Genomic DNA, 21,054 nt, shown 5'->3' on the forward strand with positions numbered 1-21,054 from the left:
AGCAAAAAAGCAAAACGTGTTTATGAAACTTGGAAAAGTTAACGTACCTTCATCCCTGACAGAGACAGTGTGTTCTTGAGCCTGTATTTCCCATCCTGCTGAGGGTAGGTGTACAGCATTATGTCGTTCATCTGAAGGAGAAAAAGGAAAGAAAATATAAGAGGTATAGAAAGATTTCACTATTTGAGATATAATGGCTTATTCTCACAACATTTACTGAAACTGCCAACATTTAAAAAACAACAACAAAAAAACAGAAACAATAAATTAATCCATAATATTTTTTATTAACTGATTTATTTGTTGACTAAGCTTTTGATTCATTGTAGATTTTTACAGTTTCTCCTCCTGATGAGAAAATTATTTACTTGGGATGTAATATCACCTGCTAACACAAGGTGGTAGTGTTATATAAACTTAAGCACCACAGCTGCCCAAAACAGCACCGAGGGTAGAGCTGGTTAAGTACTAGGCTGCGTTTTCACAGCACACTCACCTCTGTGCATCCTGTCAGCACAGAATTCCCATGTATGCACACAACTAAATCAGGCATTACTGTAAGGAAAATGTTTATTTTCCTGTCAAACTTGAGGTATTTGAATCCACTGAATTCACCAAGAGTCTATTGTGTTCTCACAACACAGACAAAAGAAATGACATCATCGGTCACACCTTATGTGTGCTCTAAACATCCGCTGGGGCCTTATAAGCAGCATCCAGGAATTCTCCACCCTGCTCTGGACTCCGGGCCTCCCCTCGCCTTCACAGCCTTCTTAGGCTACGCTGAGAACCAGAGCTGGGTGGAACTGGCCACCTTCACCACAACAACAACACAAACAGCAGCAGTAACGCATTTCATTGGACGACTGGCTGGAGACAAAACACTGCATGATAGCCAAGCCCGAGCCCTGCCTACGACCTCTGTGCTCGAGCCGCCGCAGCTCTTCTGCTCCACCTTGCACTGCTCACTTACTCATTCCACAGAAATCCAAGCAAGCGCCAAGTTAACAGATTTCACAGACATGACCCACGAGACGCAAATTATATCCACTTGAGCAACCAAGACATTTACTTTTTTCGACAGTGGCATTTCATCTCCTCCCGTAAAAGCATCACCTCCTTTACCTGCCCCTTTTACTCGTTTCCCTCTGACATCTGTCTAGATCTCCATCCTCCCTCTTAATCCCTCCTCTCACTCACTCAGCCTGCTTTTCTTTCTTTTGTGAGCCCTGGCTTGTGACATGGGTGCAGCTTCTCTCTGTCACAGAGGTGGTTGATTGCTTTCATCGGCGTCGTTTGTATTTCACTTTCTTTAAAGTCCCATAAATAACACCTGAACCTCTGGAGCTGTCGGCTTCAAGGGAGCAAATAGCTTTATAGTCCTAATAGCCTACAAGTATCAACCACTAACATTTTCAAGCTAGAGCTTATCAGTTTAAAAACAGCAAGAGACTGATGGAAGAGAACAAAATGAATCCTGAGTGTCTCAAATGTTACATGCTACCTGGAAAACCCTATGGCAAATATGCTGCCCATGGAAATTCATAACATGAGACAGCACTGATTGCACATGAAACAATAGATGGGACTTCTCTATTTCACATTATGTGTTTGTGTAGCACCACCACCCCTCCTCCCTGCATTCTACAGGGTGTCTGGCCTTCACTTCGCTGTCAGTCCCCTCCCAATACACAGGAAGTCGGCATCCAGTGACCCACACCAAACATCCTGTAAGGAAGTGGGGCCCTGGAAAACAAGTCCTGGGAGGGGAGGAGGGGAGAGGAGGGGAGTGGAGAGGGAGGCCCTTGGCTAGATGGGTGTGGTGTTTAGTCGAGGTCTTACAGCCTTGGCCTTGTGCCCCCCACCCTTCCCCAAAACCTCACCTAACCCTGTCCAACATTCCTCCACATTTTCTGCAGACCACGCCAGCATTCATTTTAACATTACCTAAATAACACTGCAGGTGTTTTCTGTCCTCATGCTGTCCATCCATACCTTGCCTAAAACCCACACGAGTTTCTTTTGAATTCTGAGATGGCACTTTCCAAAGATACTGAATACACAAGGCTTTGTTTTGGTAAACATGTGTGAAATAATGCAAAAAGCACTTGAAAGAAAGGTCAAGCTATAGCCAAATGTTTGATTAAGTCACTCAGGATAAATATTAAATATGCTACTTTGAACAAAGACTGGCACTCAACTGATTTATTGGTGAGGTAAAACTATTGGCTGATATTAGATATTTACCAGTCTTTCATCAAAGGTTAATAAGGCTAATACATAAAAAGAAGAGATGGGAGAAACAACCTTCCACCATGTTTACATTGCACAGTTTGTCCACCACATTTTCTTTAATCTTTCCTATGATTAGCCTTTTTTAAAGATAAGCTAGGCTAATCACAGCTAATATTAGACCATTTCAAACTACTGAAGAAACAAAATAGTGAAATACTTTTAAGCTTTAACACCAGTAGTACTAAGTATCCGATGTAATGCCATTACCAGAAACAGGTGCCGAGGTTGCCTACTTTTCCTGGAGACCTTCATGAGTGTGCCCTCTTTGACAAACATCTGCCAAAAGAAACAGTATAAAAGCTTTGCATGTTAGGTTGTTGTAATGTTGTAAACTAATCCTTACAACATTACGTAAACACATGACCAGTCTTTTTATGGTTTCAAAGTGACCTCAGAGATCTGGCATTCAGATTTTGGTGTTGCTTTGTTTTTGACAGTGCAGCAGTAACGCTGTCAGACAGAACTACGCCATGCTCACCCTTCCAGGTTTCAGAAGGTCCCTCTTCCCTTTCACGCTGTATTCAATGTGGACCAGACGCAACAAGTTTTCCTGCAGAAGAAGAGAAGCAGGAAGTTAGAGAGAGAGATTATCTAGTGATTGATGGAAGAGAAGACAAAGAACTGAACCATCCCTGTTTCTCTGTGTCTGCCATCCCTCACATTTTTAGTATCACATCCCTTTCCGACTCCCTCCCTTTCATGCCCAAAGAGAGATGTGCTACCACCGTCTGTCAGTCTCTGTGTGTATGTGTGTGTCAGGGCTTGTGCACAAATGAGAAAAAAAGTGTGATAAACAGAGCAGGTAAGCCAAAGATCCACATGGGAGCTCGGCAGTGAGGTGGGGTTGCCAGTTCATTCACAAACCATTCCCTCCCTTATAATTATCTCCATGAAGAGATAATTTGTGTGTGTGTGTCTGTGTGTGTGTGTGTGGGAGGGTGGGGGGGTCATATTCACCCTTTACACTGCTCCCTTTGTAATAAACACCTGGGACTTTCTGATGACATCATCTTTCCTTGCCTCTTGCGTAAATCAACAAGCTAAATGCCCAAAAAAGAGGAACAGAGCTCCCCTTCACTCCTGCAAGTCGTTTGGAAGAAGGATTCACGTGGGAGAAAAACCTCAGCTGTCTAATCTTGTCACGCTTGAAAATTGTTCTTTCATTGCCACGCAGAATAAAGACGCAGCAACTGCAACGCTGGGCTGTGAATATGTCAAACTCAACAGGGGCTACACAGTCTGAATGTAAACTCGCGGGGTGTATCCTGACTCAGAGACTCACCCCCTGTTTCAGATTGTCGTTGGCCTGGTCGGCTACCTCGGACACAATCACCAAGGCAGCTGCAACACAAACAGAGAAAGAAAAAGAGAGAGTGTTGGAACTTGGAACCCTCTCATTGGCTCTAACACAACAGCCAGACCCCGATACAGCTGCGTGCAAGTGTGCACACGTGTGTCAGCACAAAGCATGCAGATTTACCCTGAGTGTCCTCGTATTCTTTGGAATCAGGAGAGAGGTTGTTCAGGTAATCTGGAGAAATCAGAGAGAAGATATGAAAACAAAACAAGGTAAAACAAGGTTAAATCTGAATTTGCAGGTGTGAAGCATCTACAGTTGTCTGGCCATAACTAGTGGTACAAATGAAATTGTATCTTTAAGTCCAACTTTTGCAAAAATACACACTGTTGAAAATGAGTGAGGCTGAGTGTGCTGTGATGACTCTGAAGAGCGGGTGGACCCCAGACAGCCCCAGCCCAGTATAACTCCTGGGATGCACAACACTATGCTGAGTGGCTACTGTTAGCTGATGTCAGCAAACCTGGCTGGTTAAGCTGCCACATAATTGCTCCAAGTGGAAACAACAGCTCATGTTAAGCATAAATAACACTTTGTCTTACAATTAAATATGTGCATCTGTGCGTTTATGTGTTACCTGTGAGTAGCATGCGGTATTGAAGCACTCTCACTATAACCTGCAGCAGCTGGTGTTTCAGTGGGACTTCTGCTTCTTCTGGGCTTCTTGTCTGCACAGACACACACACATACACACACATATTGGAAATTTTAGAGGCTTGTAAAAGATCATCCATGACTAGTCTACATGGAAAGGTTTTTATTAGGGGTCATTTGTTGAATTGTACACTGCAGACATATTATTTCCGCAGAACAAAATTATTGTGAAATTAAATACCTTCTCCCACAAAAGATCTCACCCACAAAAGAGTGCAACGGTGCCCCTGAGCTACACACAAAGAGCCGCTTCTCTGGCTCCCAAATAAGGTTAACCACTATAAGTCAGTGTTGCAAGTCAAGGGCACAAGTGACCAAATGAAACCTATGGGACAGGATGACCTTAAAACATCTTTTCCACCAGTGTATAAAAACCTGAAGCGACTCCCATTCTTCTGCTCGGTGCAGTCATTTGCAGGTGAAAGAGGACAAAAAGTGGCACAATCAGAGAGGGCTTTAGAAAATCAATCAGGATCTAATTGTCTCTGACAGGTATTTATGCCCTAAGCGGTGGAGAAGCAGTGGGGGTCTGTGTACTGTCTGTGTACACACACACACACACACACACACACACACACACAGAGTTTTTTTTCTAATCCAATGAAGTCCCATCCTTCATTAGCGAGGCACAGATAGCACCCTGCGGGAAACAGCATCTTCATTTTATTTACACCACACAAACGCATACACACTCGTGCACACACAGGAGCCCACGCAGACACAAACACGAGCTCTATCATCCAATTTCAGACGCATTCACACGTGCGTGCAGTGTGCAAATGATGGATCCCTTCCCACGTACACCCAGGCCGTGGTTGGTGATGAGATAACGCTGATTAGGGCTCTAAAAGGGGAGGGATGCGATATGACTTAAACACACCGCTTTGTCTTCATTATCTGAATTGCAGGAGTCAAAAAGTAACAGAAAGCTGAGGCCTCTTCTAGTGACGTCCACCCACCTACTCCTAAGGTTTCCGTGTATGAAGGTGTGGTTGTTTTTTTTTTACCCCTCAGCTTCAGCCTTTACTTTTCTGCCTTCCTTCTTTCCTCCTCTCTCACTGATCACTGCATGATGCATTGAGAACAATAATAACTAGCTCTCCATTCTGTTTTCAGGGCATCCGCTCCACTCAAGTGTTGCTTGTAAATTGTCATCCAATTGACACTTGTAAAGAGGAAGTAGCTTTCGAGAGATGGTAATTAGCCTGCAGTTTGTTTGGGTGAGACCAAACGAAGGGGGAGACAGGAGCGAATGTGCGATGCATTCTGCTGGCAAATAAACACGTCCACAGAAACGCAGAGATAAAAAAAAGAAGCCCCACACCTCTCACACGGCCAGCTGATTTGCTGCCTGCACACAGAACTGATCTAATTGGGGAGTTGTAAAGGAGGCTGTGGCTCTAATTAGCTTCTGTCTGCCTCATTGCCCAGCTGCCTTTACAAGGATTTCACTCCATCGCTCTCTCATCCCCCTATCGCTCTCTGTCCACCTGCTGCACAGCCTCCCACTGTCCCCTTAGGCTTCTGGCACAGGAGGAAACACGCAGCGTTTACACACATCTACGCTACCGCATGAATACTAATCCAACCTGAAGTGCTGTGGAAGGAGATTTCTGAAGTGTTTGCAGTTGAATGACATCCATGCAATTTGTGAATGACAATCGCCCTGCAAAGACAATCAGACACACACATGCAGGGACACAAATGAATTGGTAACAGAGGTAATGGGTAACACACAAGCACACCACGCTGTGTTGGCTCACGTGGTAAACGAGCAACACTGGCCGTCCAGAGGAGACTGTAATCCTGTAAGGGTCGAGCAGTGATCTGATCAGGGTCTGTGGCTACTTTATCACTGTCATCACCACATCCACAATGAAATTGCTAGCACTTTTGCTGCAGCACTTTGGCTTGTGGCATTAAAAAAGCAATTGGCCGGGAGAGTGGAAAAAAGGAAACGGAGGTGTTGAGGGGAGGTAAGCACTGAAAATAGCCAGATCTAATGAAGATTGACTATTTTTAAATGCAGAAAAAAGAACAGCAAGCTGTGAGTACAATTACCCAAGTCAATGCTTGTGCTTTTTTGTAGGTATAATGACTTGAGATGTGCCACACAACCAGTATTAAACAACAACACAGCATCTCTCAGGAGCAGGAGCAGGTACAGTGTGCCTATATGATTGTCTTTGCTCTCCCTCAGCCCTCTTTCCTCCTGATTACAGTGGGGTCACAATCACCATGCAACTCGCAAAGCAGTCCTTTGGTACAGCACAGCATTCATCACCCACACATAATGCCCTGGTGTGGGACTGTGGGAAGGACAGACTCCAGGTTACATGCTTATATGTAATAAGGGAAAAGTAAATGCAGGTTGAATATACAGTGACAGCTGGAGCGATCCTCCCAGGAGAATTTAATAGCGACTGCCACTCCGGGTGATACTTTCGGAGATGTAAGGCCAACTCCACACAAATCATTCAGACCAATCAAGCCATTAACGGCATATATTCCGGGTAAGCAGCAGTTTACGATGTGAGAAAAGGAGCTTATAGCCCCTTCATGTTGAGGCACGTAATTGACTTTGATCAAGGATATTTAGAGCCGAGCTTGTCCAAGTGTGGAAACATGTCGCAAGATTACGAAAGGTCGGTGTTTACTGTCCGTGGCTGCGAGTCATTTCTCACCTCCGCTCCCCCCTATTTATATTTGATCTGACAGAGCCAAAGTTTTTCTTTCTGGGAAGAGGCAGCTGCTGTTGAATATTCATGAGCGAAGACAGTTGGTGCCTTGTCCATTCATTTTTCTTATCAAACCACAAATGCTCGGAAGCATTGTGTCAGGCACTCACGGCGAATCAGCACACAGCATGGAGCTGGTGACGCGTGCATTTGGTTACAGAGGAGCTGAGCTGAATAGGTAACATGAGGCAGTGCTTTCTAATGATCTGTACACTGATGAAACCAGAGGCAGATGAGGCTTATATAAAGACTCAATCATTTGAATGCTGTGTATGTGGGTTTATCTATATGCTTTCTTAATATCCTGCGTCTTACTCAAAATATGTCAGTCGTGGTTGTTACCCGCTCAAGCTGTACATGTTCATATTCAGCAGGAGCACAAAGTAAGGATTATTAAGCGGACCATGCGCACAATTTTTTGACCACAGTGATGGAATTAGACCACAGATCCTATTAGACTGAGCCTTTGCTGATCCCTTCACCCAAATCCAACCTCTTGGATGAAGAGACTCAAGCTGGCAAAACAATGAGTATTTGCTGTGGAGTGGGTATAGAATATGTGAGCATGGCAGCAGAAAGGTCAGTTAGATGAAAAAGAGAGGGGATAGAGGGGGTTTAGAAAGGCCAGCGTCTCCCTGTGGAAGCTGGGTGACAAAAATAAAAGCTGAGAGCTGTAAAGTAAGCACCAGGGGAAACACTAGGTTTGATTTCTGCACCCTGATTTACTTTCCCTCCATGAATATTTAAAGTAAACCTGAGATTTTACTTTTGTTTATGTTTTAAAAAAAATACTGGATCATTTTTAGTGAAGGCAGCACGGTGACAAGGTGGTTAGCACTGTTGCCTCACAGCAAGAAGTTCAGTGAGTTCAATTCCACCATCAGGCCGGGGTCTTTCTGTGTGGAGTTTGCATGTTCTCCCCGTGTTTGCGTGGGTTCTCCCTGGGTGCTCTGGCTTCCTCCCACAGTCCATAGACATGCACTTAGTGGGGATAGGTTAATTGGAAAACGCTAAATTGCCCATAGGTGTGAATGTGAGCGCGAATGGTTGTCTATGTGTTAGCCCTGTGACAGACTGGAGACCTGTCCAGGGTGTACCCTGCCTCTCGCCCTAAGACAGCTGGGATAGGCTCCAGCCCCCCCGCGACCCTGAAAAGGATAAGCGGAAGCGAATGGATGGATGGGATCATTTTTATCATGTTTCTGAACCCAAGCTTGCAGAAACAAGAAAACAAAGGAAAAATTGCAACAGAAAGAGAAAGTTGGCAGGAAGCATGACAAAGAGCTGTCTTTACTATGTGTATGCATTTTAGTCAGTCTGTTCAGTGTCTTACCTCAAACGTCTTGACGATTTTGGCGAAAGCCGGGTTTTTCCTGCAGCTCTCCTCGAGCAAAGACATGCTGCGGTCGTACTCGGAGATGTAGGTGTCAAACGCGCTGAAGTTGTCCCGACGTGACAAGATCACATCTGCAACTTTTGGACTCTCCTCCCTTCACAGTGGATAAAATCAGCGATTAAGTGCATGCTCTTTAATCATTCCAAGTCATTTTCTTGTTAAAGAAAGAGTCCCACACAAACATCCAAAGTCTGTCAGCTGAGCTCAAACTCGACATGAACTTTATTCCAGCAGCGCTTCAGTTACTCAAGCCACACATTTCTCATCGGGATGTTTGAGAACCTTTAATGAGCAATTAATATATCTGTTGTAGTTGCAACTTAAATTTAGTGTATCAACATGAGCCCATCATCGCTCTTTCCATCTTGGCTAAAGAAGTTAATGTAGTTTTTTTTCCAGAAATTAGGACGCAGCAGACCGTAGAAGAGCATAGATCTATGCTTAGCAGCAGGTAACAGGTACTACCTTTGGTTGGGGAAGACCCGATGAATAAATGATTATAATTGGCCTTTTAAAGTGGTGTTTGAATGTTTCAGAGTGATTATTAGAGTCTCAGTGGACAGTAAATTAACACGACTGTAAAAGTTTCTACAGTTTCTCTCTTCTTACCATTGACTAATACGCTCTTCCAGCTCAGTAAAGATGCTGCTGTGCAGGGTGTACACCTCAGGCAGCACTCCCAGTATTTCCCCCAGCCTCTGCTCCTCCAGCACTGGCTCTCCTTCCTCATCCACCGCCTCAGTCACTGCTGACCTAAAGTCCTGCATAAGAGAGGGAAAACAGGATTAGTGAGAAGAGCGTTTTTTAGTTGTTGTTCTTTTATTTAAGAAGACAAATGTATGGAGCAAAAGGGGGGAAAAGGAATGGAGGAATTTGTCGAGAGGCTTGAAGAAGGAAGTAGGTGTTTGGGGGGAAGGGGTGTGAGTAGGCAGGAGAAATGAAAGGTACAGAGGAATGAGGAACCAGGAGAAAAATGGAAGGAAGGTCAGATCCTCCTTAACATCCTTCCTGCTGCCCTCCCCTCGTATCATCTCATTACTTTGTCCAGGCATTCAGGAAAAGTGGCCTTGCTTGCACAAGAGCTGTGATCCAGGTGCTGTTGCGTAATGACCTTACTTAATGATACACTCTTATTCTGTACATAGCTCATAGCTTTTAATTTCTAAGTGTACACTAATATACAGTGAATTAGGGTCCCTTAAATCCATTCGCTCACATAAATAATGCGCAATATGTAGTTATAGCTGCGGCGTCAGTGACTAAAAGGATGAATATGAGGAGTTATGGCAGGGAAAACCAAGATCAGAGGTAATTTATCTACTCAGCGAATAAGTAGGTGAATCATTTGGAGCTGCAGACACTGGTTAAAAAATATCAGTTTCCTTCATAAGCAAAGCTTTGTGTGAAACTACTGTCTATAAAGGTGAGGTGAGTCTGTGAGGTAGAAGTGCATCAATTCCTGTTCTGGGTAAAGCGCAGCCATAAAACAAACAGAGATGTCCCACAGACCCGTGAGATAACGTGGTGACACCGGGCGCTTCGCTTCACGCCGTCCATCACACACAATCGATCTTGGTGCGAGTTAACATTCATCACTTCTCACACCTGCTTTTACGGTTCAGGTCAAATTCCTCTACACGCACACAAACATAGACACCCTCCCTCAGATCCATGGATGAATGAGCTTTACCCAGCTTTTTTTTTGTTTGTTTTTTTGCCCATTAACTTGCAACCTTCTCCCAATTTTCCTCACGTAAAGCAGGTCAACAAGCACCACGTTAAGCACTCGGCTGAGCAGCCAGTCATGCTCGGTGATAATTCGGCACAGAGAATCTGTTCAGAGGTCAGCAGGTCATAAATGAGAAAAAATAAAATAAAAATAATGATAATAATAATAAGCCCGGGCTTCATATGCTGAAGCAGTTATGGGGGAAAGTCATAGAAGAGGAGCACAGCCTCCCTTCCTATGTGGAGGCACGGTCCTGGAAATTCTTTGTGTTCTTGTTATTCCTTATCAAACAATGGAACAATAGCTCATGTGTGCCTCTCACTTTACGCTGCGCCTTGTTTTTTTTCCCAGACTGTGTGTTTGTACATGTTGTGCCGCTGGAGCGTTCCGCGGCTGGAATATCTCTGTTTCATTCTCATTATGAGATCAGCCTGCATAAAAACAGTGACTGATATCTCAAAAGACCACATTTCTGAAGTCTGAAGAATAACAAGACCCCCATGCATTATGCAAATGCATGATTAAAAACCTGAAAAGCCTCAATGTCACCTCTGAAAGGTGTCAGAAAAGGTGGTGTGGTGACACTGAGGAGGAATGCGAGGTTACTCGGTGTCTATTAAATGGCAATTTCTGGTAACATAATAATAATTTACATAGAAGAAAAATGTTCATTAATTACTTGCTGAAACGTCTCATCGCTGATGCACTGATGTCCAGCATATGTCTCTGCCTGCACTTTGCCACACATCAGCTAATTAGTATGACTGAAGATCATGATGAGACTGCAGATATATGATAATGAGTTGGGCCCGTTGCATAATATTTATATTAGTTGCTGTTTAATGGCATCAAATTAGCCATTACGCAAAGCTGCTACGGTGCACTCACGGCAGGCGTTCATAAATCATGGTGAAGGGCCACACATAAGAAATTCAGGTTATGACCTTATTCAAGGTTAGAAGGTACAGGCTGACTGATGGGCTTCCCCGGCTTCAATGACTCTACCTGTCAGATTTGTACTGGCAACCATCACCTTAACAGCCACTTCTCCACACCATGTTTGCACGAGTTCTTTTTTAAAAAAAATGTGAATTAAATAAAAGTTGTCACTAAAGGTCATTTTAGGTGTCAAATACCCTTCTTTGTTTGTACCTCTGCTGGGATGTGCTCTTGTTATGACAGGCAGTGAGTGAGAAACGATGGGAAGAGGTGACAACAGTTGGCTGCGATGCGTGGCCGCCCTCTGGCTCATCACGGCTCACTTTCAAATCCTCTGTCCAACAATAACTTTACTTGTTCCTCTAATGAGAGGGAAATTCTCCACTGGATGACACAACACGGTCACGAGGAACTTGAGGTGCGCGCAAAATATAAAAAAGGACCCTCCTGCTTTGTTTTTTTGTTTTTTTTGGTGACCTTCGGGTGGCAGATTGCCATTCGAGGGTGGGCGTGCGCACGCACACAGTGTCAGATGAGTAAGGACGCGAGGACGGCATCATTAGGAACGCTGCGTCATCTTACAACTGACCACGCCAGAGTACTACATGTCAACTTTGTCAGAACCAGGAAGTAGATCTTGCTGCAACAACACTGATAAACCTGAACGGACCCATACAAAGGTGGAGGGGGGTGAGGGGGTGAGAAAAAGGAGACAGAGACTGGGGAGCAGACACACAGGATATGATGTTATCAAGACAGTTTAATAGGCCTTCAAGCAGGAGAGATTTTAAGCCTGTGTGACACTTTTGTGGCGTTTGCCGGTGAATGTCCTCTTACCTCCTGAAGGTGCTTCAGGCCGCTGATGTGTCTGAAAACAAGAAGAGAAGAGGAGCATTAGATCTAATTAAACTGTGGGGAGGAATTTACAACCTTCTACACAACTAAGTTCTTTTTTTTCCATGGGACTCATTTAATTATTTAAATTATGCATGATGGAAAAACTACATCAGTGGAATGGTTAAGTGGGCAGCAGGGCAGGAGCGAGACTGGTGAAAGACACTTGTGTAATTGGCTGTCAGTTACTCTGCATGCAGCTTGATGAATGACGGAGAAGAAGGGGGGGATGCAGTTGGATGGAAATGGAGAGCAAAACGGGGGGCGGGGGCATAAAAATAACAATATTGTATTAAAAAATAAATTAGATGTCGAAAGAGAACGATGCTTGTGATGACGTGGAAGAGATGTGGCTCAAATTGGAGGAATCCACAAGTGCGGGCAACTCACAGTCTCTCTGAGTCGACGAGCTCTTTGGCGATGTAGAACGCTCGGGATCGGCCATCAATCTGCGTGACAGGGAGGGAGAACGGCGGGAGACGAATGAACACGGTGCATGTTTAAAGGCTCTCTGTGGACACTTACTGCTCTCGAACGCTAATGCGCAGCCAAGCCACGCGGCGGCCGAGGAGCCCGACAAAAACTCAGATCCACTTTTTTGTAGATTCCTGCTGTCAAAATAAGACTGATTATTTCATTACGCTGCAGCGCAGACATGAAGGTTTCCTGAAAATACGTAACTTTTAAATTGAGATGCATTATGTATGAGAGCCTGTGTGTGTGTGTGTGTGTGTGTGTGTGTGTGTGTGTGTGCGTGTGTGTGCGTGTGTGTGCGTGTGTGTGGTGACAACAGTGCTGCCCATTGATTTAGAAGCTAATCAAAGGGCCTCAAAACATCCAAGCCAAAGCATAACATCGGAGCCTTTTAGGGATTTACCGGTACAGCTCCTGTGCTTGTCGGCCTTATTTTTGTTCTTACGTGCGGCATTTTACAAATACTGCATTAAAGTCACACGATCCTCATTTCCTTGAAATAAAACCAAAACAAAATGCAGTTAAATGAATCTGTTCCTGGGGCCAACAACTAAAACCTCACTTTTTTCCTCGTTGCATTCTCTTCTCATTTATTGTGGCTTTTCTTTGAAGAAAGGGAGAACAAGGAAATGAGTGTCACATAACGAGAGCAGGGGGCTGATCCAATTGTGATAGCAGCAGGATGGGTGGGGTCCATCTTTGAGCTACTGTAAAATGTCTGCTTTCTACTATACAGAAATTGTTTACCCCTCATTTTTCGTTTTTACTTTTGTCAAAGGTCTGATAATTCAAATCTAGCACTGTCAACAAAATAAAGCAGGACTTCAGCTGTTCATCTAGAGTTACTAAACCAATTAGCAGGTCATGGGGCTAAATAAACCACTTTCTCTCTCGCTTTCACTCGTTTTCACATCCCACCACGACTCACCTGCCGTTCATAACCCTGCTCTACTGCCCCCTCTTCCTCCTCAGAGGTACGCCCGTGGTCCTCATCCGCTGACAGCCCAGCAGAGACGGGGTTCATTGGGAAAGGCTCTGTGTAGGCACTGCCAGGGGGAGAAAAAAGTATGAAAGCAGCAAAACAGCACTGGTAATGAAATATGACATATAAAATATCTAGTTTGATGAGAGGCTTTATCATAAGAGCAAATCTTAACCAGGAAGATGCTGAATATATTCAACTGGGATTTCAAGGTAGCACAGAGGACGCATTTAGCACATTTACTGTAAAAAGCCACCGTATTCTAATGGGGCTTTCTTTAAAACACTAAGGATTACTGCAAACTCCCTGTAATTGTGGGTTTTCCTTTTTCCTGTGTGCATCTCTAAGCATTTCTGTCCTCATATGGAGCCCTCCAGAGGGATACTGTAATCCCTTTCCTGATTTGTGCTCTTCACAGATGGCACGTTTGTGTATGTGCACTAATCCTTTAGTGAGCTTCTATACCTGAGAGGGGCACGTTGTAGGTCACTTCACATTTAATCCCTTTAAATGCAACCTGTGCTAATTATTAATGCCCTCTGGCCCATTAAGACCCATTCAGTATCCTAACAGTCACACTGTCAGTAAGATACCTGAGTAACAGTTACTGGCAGAGCAGCAGTATGACATGTATAGGACAGGTATAATAGGTGCTGGGAGCACTGCCTGTGCTCTGATGAAACACACGTTACTACACTTTAAATTCTAACTCATGTTAGTGAGCTCTACTTAATATTAAATAAAAAGCACCTCAATATACATGAGTTTAAGTGACTAGAAAATAAATCAGTTCACAAAATATACTCTCACACTGTTAGTAGAGCCAAGATCTCATTTTTTGTCACAGTCACTGAGCCTCATACATGACCACAAGAACACAGCTTTAATTAGCATAAAAAAGATGACCCTGAATGTGAACACTCGCTGGCACTCACTAATAGCTACAGGAGTCTCAGTCATGGTGGCCTAAACAAACCTCAGTGCTGTTCTTGGCAGACACTGGAAATCACATTACATTACTCAACAATTACAGCATAGCAAAGTTCAGAATTTTAACCCAGGAGTAAAAACTGATCAACATGATCAGTTTTTACTCCTGGTAATTACTGGTAATGACTCAAGGTGGAATATAAGTAAGAGCTGTTTTGCATTTAGGTTGCATTTTTATTATTTTAACCATTATGCTGAAAAAAAAAATCATAACTGGGGTAAAGTTTACCTTCAGAACTTTGTGACAGAAGCTTAGCACTGGTAAACATCTTCAAATATTTTCATTTCTTAGACCTAAAAGTTTAAAAATGGTGTGTCTGAACATTTCTCACACCACAACCTTTTTGCTCTTTATTACCTCACTTGACCTCAGAGTAAAAGTGGGATGGCAACCTCCTTGTGAATAGGGAAAATTGGTGGTTGCCTGGTGATCACATTGAATTATTTTGTTGTTTGAGATAAATGAAAGCAATTACAAGGACCAACTGCTGACCCAGAGGTTGAGGCATGGTGAACCTCTGGGTGTAATCACAAGGCGACTGGACTGGTTGCCTGGTTGAGTAAGTATTCAGTCAGTTTAACTCAAACTCTGGTTTAGTTTCCTCGTTGGTGCAGTCTGTTTGTGCAGATGTGAACACGGTAGTCGCACTTGGGTGCGGAACAAAACAATGGCACTGAGACCCTTTGGTGGAGGTGGTCTTGGTGCGGTTCTAAACGAACTCCAGAGCGATTTGTTTATGATGTGAACATGATCGGACCTTCAGTCGAACCAACTACCAGGTATGCGCTGCAAGCATAGCTAAAAAACTTCCCATAGCCATGAATACTTTGTATTCTGGGATGCAGCAAGGCACTATAGGTGTGCACAGGTCTGTACAGGATAGCAACTATGTATGACATGAAAAGACTACTGGGACCAGAGTAAATGAACTACAGGTGTGAAAACTTGCGTCTTTACACTGGAGGACTCGACTCCACTGGTTGCCAACTGCTTGTATTCTGGTTATATTCCCATGTAAGAACAAGATTGCTGAGTTGCTGTTAAATCGCTGTTGTGAAGCAACTACATCACTATCTGTGGAGGAAGTTTCAGATCTATCTATTTTCTGTCTTATTGCCATTTTAATGCTGTCTTAGTGCACCAATGTTGCTTCAAGACAGTAGCTGACTGGGAGGGATCACAGACCTGCCTCCTGTCTTTGAAGCACAGTTTTCCCTAGTGCGACTATAAGAAAAAGCACATCAGCCACAAAGCTCTGGAGACAAACGTCTCCCCCTAGCATTGTGTGATTGGCCACATTTACCTGACCTGACTAGATACACTGTGAAACACGCAGTTCAAAATACTGCTGTGAGCTGGAAAAACACACACTTTAATCTAACTATCAAGTAATATTTAATCTGTGATTCTTAAATGACATTGAGTGTGAATCATTGTCTGACCCTGTGTGACCTTGAATTGGACCTGTTGGAGAAAATGTAAATGACCTGATCTTTCCTTGTACCTTTTCCTCATTACTTGCATTTGATGCTGTGTGTAATACTTTTGTTTGGTCTGCTGTTTGTTCTTGGTGTGGCATGCCATTTACACGGCCTGCTGCCAATCCTCCCACAGACCTGAGGTTCATTAGTCTGCAATATTTCTAGCCAGGCTGTTCCCTCCAGTCTCTGCCAGACTTATGTGCTACTAAAGTTAAGTCCAAGTAGACATTCACAAGTGTTAATAGTTATCGCTAGCTGACCTTGTGTCTCTGTGTATCCGGTTCTTGACCTCTCTGTTTGTCTGCCTGCCTCACTCAGGTCTCCACTCACACTACTGTTTTCTTCACCCCACCAAATTCAAGCATGATCCTCCTTCAGTGACTCAGTGAAGGAGGAATGCATGTGAGGATGTGAGATAGATTCTCACATGCATTCCTTTAATCAGTGTTTTTATTGATGCCTCAAACAGCCCTCAGCGCAAACTGAGAGTAGACCAAAGGTTAAAAGAGGTATCCCCCTGGACTTCATCTCCGTTCACTTACACATACTCAGTCACTCACACACACACGTGCACACACAGACACCAATTGACCTCACTGGTTTGGCTGGTGAAAGCACCTCCAGCCTGGTGACCTTGAATGAAGACAGGTCAGCCTGGATTGCGTGGGTGACGCTGTGAAGAAAGAGAAATGGTGGGGGAATGGGTAGCTCCTAAGCTCAAAGTGAGATCAATTACTTCAAACATCCAAGACAAACTCTCACCTTCACCTTTTCACCTTCAACCTTGAACGGCAGAACAATCTTTGTAAACAAACCCTCTGTGTGCGTTATGGATACTTTACACTGGCCAAATTCAAGAGCTGTTTCCCAAACAAGAAAATGTGAAACACACACACACACAATGACTGCTGATTTAAAATATACTGACACTTTAAAAACAGCCCATTTTGCCCTATTTTTACTCTAAACGGTGGCATGCCAAATTTAAACTTCAAACAACTAAATACATAAATGCCGTTACCATATTTAAATCAGCAAATATGAGTTTTGTAATATACTAATTCATTAGGCCTTTCACAAGACCATTAAGGCAATGCTATTACGCCAGCCGACTGCAATGTCCCCTGTTAATGAGACAAAGTTAAATCTACTGTGTCAAATTCCGAGGAAGACACAATGGCTCTCTGCTAAACGGCCGATATTCCACCAATCTGCTGCGAATTTGGCGATGCTTGTAATATGTAATTCAATTGAGCTAAACGTTGAGTGTTAAAGTATATATTTGGACCAATGAGACAGGCCTTTTCCCTCTCCTAATGGCACTATTACAAGAAATAGGACCAAAGGAAAAGCTTCATTAGCTTGCTAACTATTGAAGACTGGGATACTAATGGGAGGATTAAGAGTGTGGGAGCAGTGCTAAATAGCTGTTTTTCTGTTTTTAGAGAGGACGATTACATATAGCCTGTGGCTGTTGTGTAGCTGAAACTGTGAGAAGAAGACTTGCTGTATTGCTGCTGTCTTCCCTGTGATGTGATCAATAGGTTGAGGTTATTAATATTTCCACATCGTGATTGGTTGCAATTCCTTCCATCCGTATATAGAACAGCATTATAACTCCTGTTCACTTCTGGTTGATTCATCCTTAATGCTGCTATACTTTGGGCCAAGATGACGAGAGTCTGGGGATGGTCTTGATAAACTGGAACAACAATAACATCGGACCTGACATTCCTGACTGCACCACACCTCGTTCTGCTATTCAAGGGAAAGTCTGCGAGCCTCCACCCCACCTCGGTGACCCCCTTCTTCCCACTTCGTTCTATCTGTCCTCCCCTCTCTCCACCTTGCTGCCTCCCACCAGAGCCCAGCCCTCGTCCTGCATTTCCTGTAAACAGGCTGGTGGGAAGCTCCTAGGCTGGACGCTTCCTCCCCGGGGATGACCTGGCAATGACCTCAGAGTGACTGGCACCAGGCCTGGCCAAACCAGTGACACACCCTGTCCACCACCTCGCTACACAGCCACCACCCAGTACAACAATGTACTTAAGATGTCTCCCTCATCACTACTAACACTAACATAACAGTGGGTGGAGGAGCTGTTTCAGAGGCCATGCCAAGGCTTTGTCATCACTCTGAGGAGGTTCACGTTGAACCGTTTGAAGTGAAAATGATGCCAAAAGATAAACAACACATGCATGTGTCACTGAGCTCAGCACAGTGGAAACCTTTTACTGTGTGCATAGCGTGGGCAACATATTTGCATTATTGCTGTAAACCTACCTGGAAGTGCTTTGAGGTACCTGAAGGGACACTTTATGCTTCGTAATTTGAGCACAGTCCTAAATCCTGGACTTTCCTTGCTAAAATGCTTGTTTTCCAGCTCTCATTTGTTACTGCAAGGGCTACTTGGCAAACATTATTCTGCTGAGGCTGCACACTCAGCATGAGACTCATCTTTGATAAAGCACACAGAGCTGTAACTTAGTATGCGTGCACATATGCATATACACACCACTTACAAACAAACATCTTGTATAGGGCTTGGAATAAATCATTAGTGCACCTTTTCCTTATCCATTGTACACTATGGTAGCTTGCTAATGAACATGTCTCTTTGCTTTGCCTGAATGCCTGTGTTAAAGTAGCGTCTGAATGCTGCTGGACATTAATCACATGCGTGGAAACAAGCCAAGCCTGTAAGTTCTCCTTAAAATGCATGTCTGCGACTGCAGGCATGGTCCTTTTGTATGCACTGCTCTGGGGCCACTTGGCCATTTTCCTCACCACAAAAACACACTTTTTCCTCTGTGGGTCTACAACCACATTGACTGTTGAATCTTTCCTCAATAAATCACTGCCTCCGTTGGCTTGGTGGCCTGGGACAGTGGCAAGTGTCAAGATTTGAAAAGAGTTTTGGGCAAGATGTACACATACACGCAGACAAAAGCACCTACACCAACTATACAGGACTTTATTACTGTGGGCAGTAAAACACAGGTACACACATGCGGTATATACACTCTGACATGTATGGATACACTAAAGAGTGACCCTGGCAATAGATGCCTCTCCAGGGGAACGAAGAATAGGCAAGGTGACTGGACAGATAGGCTTTTTGCATCCTTGTGAGCGCTGTGAGACCTCTGGCACACAATGAGCCACATTGATAGCATCATCAGGAGACAAAAAGCCACGGGAAAGGGCTTGAAACGCAAATGATTTAAAATGATGTTGAAATATGTATATAAATATGTATGCTGGTATGGTGAAAATGAACAGCTGCATACCTGGAGAAGAAGCTTTGTGTGGCTAAGTGTTACAAAGGACAAAATTTGCTAATAAACCTATAAAACAAACTGTAGATTAGATCATTAAATAAAAAAACAAAACAAACGACACTGCCAGAAATAAGGGCAAATTAAGGAGGAAGCATTCTGTCCCAGGATCATCTTAAACATTTCACAGCGCTCTCGGTAATGACCCATCTCTTTGACCACACAGAAGTCATCAAACACGACTTTTATTAAGACTGGGGAAACACTGAGGCCTGCAGTGGCTGAAGCTGTGCCACAGGCTGGGGTAATTTGGCCCAGTCTGATCTCGGTGATTCCTCACTCTATCACGCACTGCAGTAAACCCTGCTGCCCCTCAAGGGTCCAATGAAAGAGGAGCACTCAGGAGAGAGCTACTTTAATAAAAGCCCTCCTGAACTTAACTATCAGTGTCAGGTACAGGAGAGCAATTATACCACAACTGTTCTCGCTCTCTTTTTCCTGTTCCTACTGCCCCCACCCACCACCTCACTTGATCGCTATTCTCTTTGTTTTCTTACTGATCAGCTCCTTTTAGTCACACCTCCCCTCCCCTCACGCTCTCACACTTTCTTTAGTGTTCGCCACTTCTTACATGTGAAAAAAAACCTCCTCTCAATTTTTGCACTTTTAATTGCATCCATAATGACTTTCTCTAATGTGTGTAACCTGCACTCTGCCAGCTACGCAATTGCCATTACCTGTTCTATCTGCTCAGACTTGCAGAAGAAGCAGCACCACCACCAGATGTGACCTCTAAATCCACCAAATGGAAAATCAGGAGTAAGCTCTCCCATAAGCATTGTCTTTCTTCCCGAAGCCAGTGATGCCTGACATAGCAGGCTGCTCATCTCTCACACACAATGTCTGTCAGCCGTTCTAGGGTTAAGCCTGGACTCTTGCGTGTATTGCGCTGCCCCTAACAACTCAAGCTTTACTCACTTTAAAACTGATTCCAGTGACAGATGCGCTCTCTTGTTCTGCAGACTGCAAAATGAACAGGTAGAATAAGCTTTGTTTCTAGAGTTTAAAATTTCCAAGTATAAAAAGACTGGCTGGAAATCAACAGCTGATCATAAACAACATCCATTAAAGGGGTATTATAATAAAGACATACAAGATAAGGCTGCAATCCAAGTCAAGCTGTTGGACAGCTAATGGATTAGCTAATTAATTTGACTAAATGAGTAAGCACTAATCCTCTGTCGTTGGCTGGAACTCGCGGAGTAGTTTTTTGTTGTGTATTAAGGCCAGTGCACTCCAATTCATAGCATATGGAGATTACATTTTCTTTAGCCCAGATGTTGGGATGCAGCTTTAGCCACAGTGCAGTACAGAAAGATGTGATATCCTTTGTGGTGCTCACACCCATAAAAAAAACCAAAAACCACTGACTTTGAGTTGTTTGTATTGGTCTATATCTGGGATTCTCAAGATACACCCACCAGGCAGGTAGCGGTCCTCGGTAACATACACTAAGGTACATTTCATTTATCGTTGTTGGCAGAAAATGACAAAGGAAGCTTTTTGATTGAATTTCTTTAAGCCTCGTTCAGCCATCAGATTAAACATTTCCAGTGTACACAAATAAAGCTGGGGTCAGGACAACTCTAAAATGGTTAAAAACCTATAAATCAGCAAATACCAACAGAGGAACCAGGTCTGACCAAATACGTTTCATATAATAACCAAATATTTTTAATGTGTGAATTTTTCTGGCTGTATAAACTAGACACTCAGTTACCGAACCTTTAATAACTTTGGTCTATATTGTGTAGCACTGTATGCATTTAATGCATTTAATAAGATG

General features: G+C 43.7%; 1 protein-coding gene across 2 annotated transcripts in view; it reads right to left on the minus strand.

Moving 5' to 3' along the window:
- The window catches only part of fgd5a (FYVE, RhoGEF and PH domain containing 5a), a 31,706-nt gene that overhangs the window by 5,638 nt on the left and 5,014 nt on the right, over window positions 1–21,054 (minus strand). For both annotated transcript variants that reach the window (XM_084927755.1, XM_084927756.1), the window contains exons 3-13: window positions 13,405–13,522; window positions 12,393–12,451; window positions 11,946–11,976; window positions 9,050–9,201; window positions 8,378–8,534; window positions 4,230–4,320; window positions 3,776–3,826; window positions 3,578–3,636; window positions 2,774–2,845; window positions 2,503–2,571; window positions 48–131 (exon numbers count right to left, since the gene is read on the minus strand). In XM_084927755.1, the coding sequence (XP_084783881.1) occupies window positions 48–131; window positions 2,503–2,571; window positions 2,774–2,845; window positions 3,578–3,636; window positions 3,776–3,826; window positions 4,230–4,320; window positions 8,378–8,534; window positions 9,050–9,201; window positions 11,946–11,976; window positions 12,393–12,451; window positions 13,405–13,522 (943 nt within the window). The remainder of the gene's footprint in view (window positions 1–47; window positions 132–2,502; window positions 2,572–2,773; window positions 2,846–3,577; window positions 3,637–3,775; window positions 3,827–4,229; window positions 4,321–8,377; window positions 8,535–9,049; window positions 9,202–11,945; window positions 11,977–12,392; window positions 12,452–13,404; window positions 13,523–21,054) is intronic.

The sequence above is a fragment of the Perissodus microlepis genome, chromosome 5 (assembly GCF_051167445.1).
Source record: "Perissodus microlepis isolate ML-2025 ecotype Zambia chromosome 5, ASM5116744v1, whole genome shotgun sequence".
Lineage (NCBI taxonomy): Eukaryota > Metazoa > Chordata > Actinopteri > Cichliformes > Cichlidae > Perissodus > Perissodus microlepis.